This window comes from Suricata suricatta, chromosome 13, assembly GCF_006229205.1.
Source record: "Suricata suricatta isolate VVHF042 chromosome 13, meerkat_22Aug2017_6uvM2_HiC, whole genome shotgun sequence".
Lineage (NCBI taxonomy): Eukaryota > Metazoa > Chordata > Mammalia > Carnivora > Herpestidae > Suricata > Suricata suricatta.
The window spans coordinates 30,572,076-30,583,712 of NC_043712.1; the positions used below are offsets into that span (position 1 = coordinate 30,572,076).

Here is an 11,637-nt window from a genome sequence, read left to right on the forward strand (position 1 = left end):
TGGTGAAAGTTTGTAGCTTCCTTTCCCAATACATCTTCTTTTTATTGAGAACTTCCATTTTTATCCTGTGTTCCTCCTCTGCCATCTCACACTCCCGCTCTATCTGCTGGATTTTGGCCACATGCACCTCATTCATCTGTATCAGCTGCAGCTGTAAGATGGACATTTGTTGATGGTGTTCTTCCTCATGCATCTTTTTTAAAGCACCTTCCTGAGAGGTTTTGCTCCTGTAGTGTTTATTGGCTGTTATTCTGACAGCTGAACACGAGGGTTCAGGTTGAGAGGTCCCCTCACACACTGGAAAATGTATGAACTCTTTCTCATCATCGCACAGTTCTCTATTTGAAACAGCAAATGATTCTGAAAAACAGTAGCAGAAAACATACGTTCAAAGATTTTACAGGCAGCGAGTGTATCGATCCTATTCCAAAAGACATCTCCCCCATCACAGGATGTTGCAGAAACGGTGTCTGCTTTGGCCTGCTTTGTCTATGGGTACTCTTGCCACACCGGATTTTTCCAAACCCACAAGTCAAAACCAATGTTCCCTTTGGAGGCAATGATAAAGGGTTTCGTCATGTTGTTTGTAGAACTGTGTCCTACCGGAACAGTGGTCTAAGACTGTGCTTATCAACTGGAGACCTTGCTATGTTGACCCAAATTCTAAACCAAAGTGTGCACAACTCCAAATAGGCAGGACCCCATGGTACGAGGGCAACGGTGGGTTTTCAGATTAAGGTCTCCGTCGGTCTGACCTCCCTGTCTCGGTTTCTCACCCGGCCGTGAACGCGCTGAACACTCTCCCTAGCGGCTGACAATCCTTCCTGGGATCTCCTTCCTCTATGAGCTTCTGCACCGTTGCTCTCTCCTCAGTTCTCTCTCTACACCTCCTCTCTGACTGCTCCTCGTCAAGCTTCCTTCCAGGACCCAAACTCCTGCTGCACCCACATCTCACCTCTTTATATTCCCCTGGGGCTCCCATTTTTGGCTGTTTCCACTACAGCCTAAGTAACTGTCACAATCTGGTATTGACCTTCCTTTTTCTCGCCTGACTCCAAATTACTCTGGGCATCCTTCAATTGTACCAAAAACTTCACATTCCTTAAAGGCCGTGTTCTTTTTCATAATTCGGTCTCCGCTCCTTCAGCCTGAAGTTGGGCGAACTATTCATCCCTCTTCCCTCCCCACCCGGACTCTGCACTCACTCAAACATACGCTCTTACCCCAGACTCTCCTTTTAAACCTCCCCCCAACCTCTACTTTGTTCAGGATCTGTGAAACCGCAGATTGCTCCTTATTCTACAAGTACTCTTCTGTAATAGCACATTCTAGTATTACTTTGGGACCATGCCTTAGTCATTTCTTTTATCTTTGGGCACCAATTATTCTGCTTGGTACATAGAGGATGCTAGTAAATACTTACTGAATGAAGCTTTGAACACAGGGGAGAAGAGCTTATGGATACAAAAGGATGCCATTTTTGCTGGTGCCACACTCGCACGAGTGTTTTTATAGGGCAGCGACATTTTATCAATTAGGGAGTTTCAAAATGGAAGACACTAACTCCACTAACCCATGGAGTCTTCCAGCTGTGACTCCAAGGCTTTCTTGGGAAGCTTTATGTTTCCAATAAAGAAAATTGTCTCCTTGGAGAAAAATAATATCAATTTATTAACAGAGTTGATTACATTATTACGTCCACTCCATTATTCTAGAAGATGGGATGCCGGGAATGTTAATGGCTACTGGGGGAGACCTAACTCGTAATACTCTGTTAATAAAAGGAAAATGGCTACTGTTTAGATTATTTCACTCCAAGGGGTTAGGTAACAACCATAACTGGTCCCTAATTAAGATTAAAGAAAAGGCAAAAGTCTCACTTTTGAAAAAGAAGGTTAAAAGTACTTCTGTGTCATCCAGAGATAATGAAAATATCTCCCTAGGAATCCTTCCCAACTCCGAGGGCTATGGCCTTAATTAGATGTCCTTCCTTCATGCTCCTGCTGCCTTCTGAGCCCGCCTCTGTCAGAGCACTTGTTAAAGCTGGTGGCTTAACCGCCTCTCCATCTGGTCTCTGAGTACTCTGAAGACAGCAAGTGTTTCTTATTCATCCTGTGGATGAACCCATTCCGGGGCCTGGACACCGCTGGCCACGTCAGAGACGTGGGGGAATGAACTGGTTGCAGCGGGTCACATCCCTCCCAACACGGCACACCGGTGTAGACAGGGCAGGCTTCTGAGTGGAGAGCCGAGGCACGGGACAAGGAAATGGGAAAGGTTTCACCCTGGGAATAAGAGCCCTAAGGTGTAAACAAGGGCACAGAGGATCACCTCATCTGCTTCCTGTCTCGCCTTAGATCTGGAAGTGTCTTCTTTGAAGACTGGACACATAGACTTTTGGGGGGAGGCACTTTTGGCCTCTTTTTCCTTTGATTCCCTTCCAGAGAATAGTTCTATCTGTTCCTCTAAGTCTTTAATGTTGATGCCCTTACAATGCTGTTCATCTCTCCCCATTTCTAAATGTTCGTTTTTGTCTAAACTATTCCAGATTTTAGGGGCCTGGTGATGATGATGATGATGGTGAAGGCAGCTACCATTTTCTGAGTAGCTAACCGGGCACTAGGCTAGTGCTTTGCAGTATTACCTCATGTAACCCTTAAACAACCTTCTGAGGGAGGTATTACTAGAGAAAGCCAGATACCAGATCCAAAGTCGTTCGGCTGAAAGTACCAGGACTCCGCGCGGCCCCAGAATCCACGCTCAACCACTACAACGCCCAGCCTCTCCCTGCTGCCTTGCTCGGCTGACTACTGATGCATCTTAAAACTTTTTTTTTAATGTTTTATTTATTTTTGATACAGAGAGAGACAAAGCATGAGAGGGGGAGGGGCAGAGAGAGAGAAGGGGACACAGAACCGGAAGCAGGCTCCAGGCTCTGAGCTAGCTGTCAGCACAGAGCCTGACGCGGGGCTCGAACCCACAAACGTGAGATCTGACCTGAGCCAAAGCCGGAGGCTTAACCGACTGAGCCACCCAGGCGCCCCTGATGCATCTTAAAGTGCTGCCTCTGAGTTGTTTCCACTACAAAATCCCCCCTATTATTAAGAATATGGGTGCATATTCCAAATTTTGATCTCTAAATCTGTCTCTATAGAGCTGGGAACATGAAGTCAAGTATGGTTATGTCTGGGAGCAGAGAAACAAATGACTCTACTTTAAAACTATTCTTTTTTTAGTTTAAATGTGTGCTAACATGTAAATATTAAAGAAAAAAAAATCCAAGCCTCTTAAGAAAACTCTGGCAGAAGCTGGGGCTTAAAACGAGAGGAGCCTAATGGAGTAGTTAATTAACTTTCACACAAATATTAGCTCCAATGAATGGAAGCTAGTGTTCAGATGGGGAGAATCTTCTCCTAATTATTAGGAAAAAGACTATCCTGGGAATGGCGGCCTGCTGAAAACACATACCATGTAATCGGTCTCCCAGGTAAACAAAGCCATCCAAGGTAGAAAACAACTCGATCTCGTGCAAAATGGATAGGATGGCCTAAGGACTTTCCTGGGAGCAGAGGGCATGCAAGGAGGTATTCTTCCACCGGGCAATCTGAGTAAGTTTAATCTCAGCAGGAAAATACCTACTATGACAATAAATGGATGGAAAGGAACTGTGTGCAGGCCAAACTCCAGCTCTTCTCCACTGCAGAACAAAGGAAATGGAACTGACTCGGAAAATGGACTAATAAGATGTGGCGAGTGCATACTATAGAACGTCACACATCAACGAAGAGAAACAAGTTCATGGGAATTGATCTTAAAAGTATTCTAAATGAAAAAGGCAAAAAAAAAAAAGGTATGTTATCTAAAGCACAATTTTCAATCTGTGGAAATTTAAAACATATGTACACAGGACTCCTTGGGTAGCTCAGTTGACTGAGCATCTGACTTGGGCTCAGGTCATGATCTCGTGTTTGTGAGTTGTCCCTTTCTCACTCACACTCTCTCTTTCAAAAATAAATACAAACATTAAAAACATTTTTAATAATAAAATAAATGCAAAAAAACCACTCAAGTACGTGTCAGAGAACACACAAGCACATTGTTATGGTTGGAGGGGGGAGAAGAAAAGAGTGGATGAGGTGAATGGTGATAAATGACAAGGGAATCAACACAAAAGGAACACACAATAGGGACTTTTCACAGACTAATGATGTTGTAGTGCCATGACTGGAAACGTAACTAAGTTTCTGTACTGGAGAGGAAGAGGATTGGATTGAAATGTGATCATAATGGAATTTATTTATTTATTTATTTATGTTTAACGTTTATTTCTGAGAGAGAAAGATAATGTGAGCAGGGGTGGAGAAGGGGCAGAGAGAGGGAGACTCAGAACCTGAGGCAGGCTCCAGGCTCTGAGCTGTCAGCACAGAGCCCGAACTCACGAACCGTGAGATCATGACCTGTGCTGAGGTCTGACACTTAACTGACTGAGCCACCCAGGTGCCCCGATAATAACGGAATTGATTAATAAATGTTTGCATTATTTAATTATAGCTTTGTGTACCGATGTTTGCATTATTCGCTTACATAGCTTTACAGCAGAGAAATAATAGCATATGAAATTAAGTAGAAATTCTTTGAAGAGAGTTGAGTAGTACCTAAAAGCTTAGTTTTCTTAAATGTATCTGACATTTAGCCACCCTACCTCCTGACCACCCCTACAGCACATTTTGCTGGCTCCCTTACTTTGTTCTGCAAACCTGTTCCCCCAGGACAACGGGAGATTGATGTCACAGCCAAATGATCACATGTTATAAATCTGTAGGGTACAAACTGTTTGAATATATTAAAGGGGAAAATACTGGTCTTCTTTTTTTTTTATAAGAAAATGCACTCCTTAGTGTTAAATCTTAAGACTACTGTGTTCAAATACAGATGCACGTTTCAAGAAAGTCGGGAAAAAAGCTAAGACTATCCAGGGAATGGTGATCAAGAGGACGCAGCTGCAAGCTAGCACAAGAGATGGCTAGAGGGAGGCCTCTAGTGGAATCCTGCCAGGCTCCATCCTGTTCAGCGAAGTCCCACAATCTCCGATCACCTATGTCTGTAACAGGCACTGTGTAAGGGGTTAGAACAACGTTGTCCAAGGGAAAATATAGTACTAGCTACATGTGTAATTTAAAGTTTTCTCGTAGTTACCTTAAAAAAGCAAAAGGAAATAAAATTAAACCCAATAACATATTTTTCTCAATATATTTAAAGTATCATTGTTTTGACATGTAATCAAAATATAAATTATTAGTAAGATATTTTACATTCTCTTTTTGGTATTAAGTCTTCTTGAGGGGCACCTGGGTGGCTCAGTGTCCGACTCTTGATTTCGGCTCAGGTCAGGGTCCCAGGGTCATGGGATCGAGCCCCGTGTCGGGCTCTGTGCGGGGCATGGAGGCTGCTTAAGATTTTCTCTCTCTCACTCCCTCTGTGCCTCTCCCCGACTCTCTCTGTCTCTAAAAATAAAAAAATTATGGGGCACCTGGGTGGCTCAGTCGGTTAAGCAGCCAACTTTGGCTCAGGTCATGATCTCACAGTTTGTGGGTCCAAGCCCCTCGTTGGGCTCTGTACTGACAGCTCAGAGCCTGGAGTCTGCTTCAGATTCTGTGTGTCCCTCTCCCTCTGTCCCTCCCCCACTTGTGCTCTGTCTTTTTCTGTCTCAAAAATAAACAAACTATAAAAATTTTTAATAAAAATTAAATAAATAAAATTTAAAAATAGCATTTTTATTTAAACAAAGTCTTTTCAAGACAATATGAATACTTAGAGCATATCACAACTCAGTCTACCAACATTTCAAGTGCTAACTGACTAGTTTCCTGTGGCTTGTGGCTCCCGTACTGGACAGGCCAGGGTTAGAGACACTGACTAAAGTAACACACACACACACCTACACACACACAGTCCATGTGTCAAATGAAATACACACAACAAAATGAAAGCCATACCCTCTAGCAAATTTTCAACTTATTCCCCCACCAAGGGGATGACTGACAATTACAGCTTTCTTCTTCTTTCTTGAAAGTAATTGAAATACAAATTAAGTGAGGTAACCTCAAGGCTGTTTTAATGTATAAAGAGAGTCCCAGCACCTTAACTACTAGTGTTAACAGATTACTTTGAACACACTTCCTAACTGACAAAGCACCAGGTCCTCCACGGGGTGACCAGAAACAGAAGGGTTAACACAGGCTACACTTCAATAATCACCAGCAAAAAGAGAAGTTGCCTGTGTCATCTAAGTACAAACACTCAATTTTAAAATAAATCCCTTTTACAAGTGAGTCTCTAGAAATGTCACTACAGAAGGACACTGAGAATCCACACTTATTCCCTTCTTGTTGGAAATTTAGAAATTGTGTATGAGTACATGAATCACATCATTTCCTCTGAAAAGAAAGAGAAAGGGTTTTTTGACATGAACTTTCTAGATCCTACTCCAGAATTTGAAAATGGGGAAATAAGACTGTCCCCTTAGAATAACCCTATGAAATCAATACACAGTAATACAGATCAGAGATCTACAAATTAATTAGAAGTGGCCTACACCATGGGGTGCCTGGGTGGCTCAGTCGGTTGAGCGTCTGACTTTGGCTCAGGTCATGATCTCACCGTTTGTGGCTTCAAGCCCCGCGTCAGGCTCTGTGCTGACAGCTAGCTCAGAGCCTGGAGCCTGTCTTCAGATTCTCTGTCTCCTTCTCTCTCTGACCCTCCCCTGCTCACACTGTCTCTCTCTCTCTCAAAAATAAATTAAAAAAAAATTTTTTTTAATTAGAAAAAAAAAGTGGCCTACACCAGCATTTTCCTTGGCAACACCTCCCAGGGAACTAGGCTATCCAACAGGCAGCCCTGCTGATGCACCTGCCTCCCTCCCTCACCACCTGCAGAGAATGAATGGCTCTGAGGCCAGGAAGATGGAGAGTAACTGGCTAGCACTAGAAACATCTCTGAAGCAAGGACACTGTCAGTCAGCAGTGGGCCCCATCCACCACAGGAGTACAACTCAGTGGGGAGGTGAGACAGAGAATCGGCCGTGTCCACACAAATGCCATCTGCTGGGAGACACCCTGGCTTGGGAACTCAAGAATCAAAACTCACATAAGGTTTCTACACTGGAAAACAATATGTGAGGTTCATGACACTGTAATTGGTCCCCTGGACTTCCTCTTGGTAAATGATCAGCAAATAGACTTTTGATCATAATGCAGTTTCCCAGAATGGTCTGCCTACTGGGGGGGAAAAACGTGCTCATCAAAAACACGTATTTAATTCACTTGGTTATTATCTTTTTCACTTTACATGGATAACGTTCTTGGTTTCAGATAGTTTCTTGTGACTTTTATTTATTTATTTTTTAGCATTTTAATTTATTTTTGAGAGAGACATACACAGAGCATGAGCGAGGGACGGTCAGAGAGAGAAGGAGACACAGAATCAGAAGTAGGCTCCAGGTTCTGAGCTGTCAGCACAGAGCCCGACAGGAGGCTCAAACCCATGAACTGTGAGATCATGACCTGAGCCGAAGTCGGCAGCTTAACAGACTAAGCCACCCAGGCGCCCCAGTTCCTTGTGACTTTTAATCAACCACTCCCTCCGAGCTCAGTCACTCTGGGGACACTAACAAGTGAATTTCTCATCCCGCAAGCCAAGGATCACAGCTTTCCTAGACAAGTACTTGCTGGGTCCTAGGAGCAGCCCTGTGGCTTCCCTAGGAATATTACTGTTTTAAGATGTGTCTTCTGCAAACTGCAATGAATCATTATATAAACTGGCCATTCCAACATTAGGAGGCCAGAATGACTGGAATTTATCTATATGCATCCCCACCCTCCCCTTGCCCAGAGACATTTCAATAGTCTTTCTAAGCTATGACACACATCATTACATCCTTGATTCCTGGGCAGTCTTTTCTTTCCCGAAGAATTATGTGTAACCTGTTTTTGTTTTTTCAATGAAAGTTATGTTAAAACTTAGATGGAAAACAGAAGAAGTTAGACAGAAAAAAAAAAGCTACAATGAATTGTTACCAGAATTTCTCAAGTTTGCCGGAGTACCACAAACCAAAACTATGTATCACAATATTACAATGGGTAGGAAGGCTGGTTTATTTATTTATCTATTTATTTTAATGTTTTATTTATTTTTCTGAGAGAGACAGTGTGAGTAGAGGAGGGTCAGAGAGAGAGGGAGACACAGAATTGGGAGACAGGCTCCAGGCTCTGAGCTAGCTGTCAGAGCCTGACGCGGGGCCTGAACCCACGAACCTCGAGATCATGACCTGAGCCAAAGTCACACGCTTAACTCACTGAGCCACCCAGGTACCCCAGGAAGGCTGGTTTAACATTAATCCTGGTGAATGTTAAATAGGTATTTGCTATATATTCTTTTCTACTTAATTCTTAAGTTTGAAATGGTTCACTGATTTTAATGTAGCCTCTGAGTGACTTAATGCTGTGCTCTACACATAATAGGTCCTAAAAAAATCGCTTTTGTAAAAGGTAACATTGAGTGAATCAATACAGATTCTCAAATAAACTCCTTTTAATTTCTTAAAGACACAGACTGAGACAAGCAACAGAGGTCCTTCATTACTGGAGCCCCTCATTTTTCCTTATTCTCCAGAATAAAGATGAGAGATCTCAAAGAGAGTGAGAACAAGGATATCAACAAGTTCTTCTTTTTTTTTTTTTAACATTTATTCATTTTTGAGACACAGAGAGAGACAGAGCACAAGAGGGGGAGGGAGAGAGAGACACACACACACACAGAATGTGAAGCAGGCTCCAGGCTCTGAGCTGTCAGCACAGAGCCGGAAGTGGGGCTCGAACCCATGAACCTGTGAGATCATGACCTGAGCTGAAGTCTGCCGCTTAACCGATTGAGCCACCCATGTGGCCCTCAACAAGTCCTCTGGTTTTTATGTGTTATAGGACTCGAATGTTCTACGTAATCTGGAGGTTTTGACTTGGGAAAATCAAGTTTGATATGAAAGCTTCTCTTTACTAAATGCCCTCAAAATTAAAGATTTTAAAATCGCAGAGTCCAGCAGGGACCCGGGGAGAAGAGGCACGCGGGCCTGGGGGGCCGTACCTGGGGCTGCGCCGTCGGGGTGGAACTCGGGCTCCTCCTCTGGGGGGCCCTGCAGGAAGTAGAGCTGCTCGGGCAGCATGCTGGCGATCTTCTCCTTCCCGAGGACGTGGGTGCTCAGGAGAGGGCTGACGCTCCGTTTCACCTTCTCTCTCCTCTCATGGGCCATAATCTTTTTGGTCCGAGCCTTGATGTTCTCCCAGCACTTCTTCAGCTGCTTGAAATCCCGCAGCGACACGCTTGGCTGGGAGTTGTACTCGTGGGCCAGCGCCTGCCAGGTCCGCTGCTTGAGGGCAATAGTTCGCGCGTCGCTCTTCTTACATTCCAGCACATATTTGTACTTTTCTACCAAAGCAAGCAGGATGCTCTTTTCCAATTCCGAAAAGTATTTGGCAGGTTTTATAATTTCGTTGTTTTGCATTTTCCACTATATTTCTCCTGGCTGCTCGCTATCCTGTAAGAGGAAGTTCAAAACAATAATTACTAACCCCAGCAATAAAAATGTCAGCACATCACTTAAACTTAATCCCTGACTCGATTCCCTTGCCTGAAATTCAGGACTTTCTTTCCCATCAATATTGAATTATGATATCCTCAGGAAAACATTCAGAAGTTCACTAGGAGTGGGTTTTACTTCAAAGATTTTCAAGTAGGTCTTTTATCAGCCCGTCTGTGAATATCTTGTATGTAACGGCAAAGAAATAAAAAAGAAAAGGAAAGGAAAGGAAAGGAAAGAAAACTTGAACATTTATGCAGAACTCTTAATTTGTCATTTCCGTTCAGTATCAGGGAACTGATCATTCCCCAAATTCATGTTAGGCAGCTTTTCAACTAAATAGCTTTCTCAAAGTTTTGTCACAGCTGAAAACAAGAAAAGCCAGTGTGTAACCAAACAGAATGGATAATATAAACATCAAGATTTCAGAATCACCCGGAAATCACCTGAAAAAGACCTGACATTTCCATCACTTCCATCTGTGACCTTGGATAGAGCCATGCTCCCAAGAGGTACCTCAGTTTCTCTTCATCTTTAAAATGAGGGCTTGGAGTCCGCGATTCCTATGGTCCGTGGCCCCTTTTAAGTATACAGGCCTATGTAAATAATGCACATAATTTCAGAGGTAAAAGGGCCAATACTCTTCCTTTTTAAAAAAAATTTTTTATGTTTATTTTTGAGAGAAAGAGAGCAGGGAAGAGGGGCAGAGAGAGAGGGGGACAGAGGACCCAAAGTGTGCTCTGTGCTGATAGAAGAGAGTATGATACGGGGTTCAAACTCACAAGCCATAAGATCATGACCTGAACTGAAGACAGAGGCTTAACCAGCTAGGCCACCCAGGCATCCCTACCACTCTTTTCAAGTGAGGGAACTAAGTGCCAGCAAGCTGAAGCGGACTGCCCAAGATCACAAAGATGGAACCTTGGGAGGTTAAGAACCTGGACCGTCCTAATAATCTGGTATTTTTTTTTAACCTACCAAATATCCATTTTATTATGCATATTCCTTTATTTCGGGGCACCTGGTTGGCTCAGTCAGTTAAGCATCCGGCATCGGTTCAGGCCATGATCTCACAGTTCATGGGTTCGAGCCCCATATCAGGCTCTGTGCTGACAGCTAGCTCAGAGCCTGGAGCCTGCTTCGGATTCTGTGTGTCTCTCTCTCTCTTACCCTCCCCTGCTCACACTGTCTCTCTCTTTCTTAAGAATAAATAAAGACATTAAAAAAATAAAAAAACAACAAAATAGATTCCAACCTTTAAAAAAATTGTCTTCACTCCAAATTATAATTACAGTTATGCTTCTATATTATTTACAACTTTTGAAATATATTTTCTTCATTAACCTTTAAGAATAAGTCTCCACACTTTATATTTAGTTAAAAAATATGTATTTAACATAAGTTTGATTTGATAGCCATATACATGATGAAATGATTACAAGCTAATTAACAGATCATCTCCTCACATGGTTACTTTTTTTAAGATTTTATGTATGTATGTATTTTTAAATGCTTATTTATTTTGAGGGAGGAAGAGAGCAAGTGAGCAGGGGAGAGGGGCAGAGAGAAAGGAGAGAGAGAATCACAACCAATCTCTGTGCTGTAAAAGCTAAACACGGAGAAATGTATCTTTGGGGATTTATCACTGCATCCCTAATTTCCCAGGCCTGTATTTTAATCATGTTCGGGGGGCCTGGGTGGCTCACTCAGTTAAGTGTCCAACTTCGGCCTGGGTCATGATCTTGCAGTTGGTGAGCTCAAGCCCCGTGTCGGGCTCCTCACTGACAACTTGGAGCCTGGAGCCTGCTTCAGATTCTGTGTCTCCCTCTCTCTCTGCCCCTCTCTTGCTCACACTCTGTCTTTCCCTCTCTCTCTCCAAAAATAAATAAACATTACAAGATTTAAAAAATAGGGGCACCTGGGTGGCTCAGGTCACGATCTCACAGTTCATGGGTTCGAGCCCTGCATCAGGCTCTGTGCTGACAGCTAGCTCAGAACCTGGAGCC

General features: G+C 43.2%; 1 protein-coding gene across 2 annotated transcripts in view; it reads right to left on the bottom strand.

The window, feature by feature from the left end:
• The window catches only part of LOC115276363 (myb/SANT-like DNA-binding domain-containing protein 3), a 109,995-nt gene extending 99,873 nt beyond the window's left edge, over positions 1-10,122 (bottom strand). The window contains exons 1-3 of one of the 2 annotated variants that reach the window (XM_029920380.1): positions 10,078-10,122; positions 9,139-9,589; positions 137-360 (exon numbers count right to left, since the gene is read on the bottom strand). In XM_029920380.1, the coding sequence (XP_029776240.1) occupies positions 137-360; positions 9,139-9,556 (642 nt within the window). In that variant the 5' untranslated portion in view covers positions 9,557-9,589; positions 10,078-10,122. Of the gene's footprint in view, positions 1-136; positions 361-9,138; positions 9,590-10,077 lie in introns of those variants that run through there. The other variant, XM_029920379.1, reaches the window with a different exon arrangement.
• Positions 10,123-11,637: the final 1,515 nt, after the last annotated feature.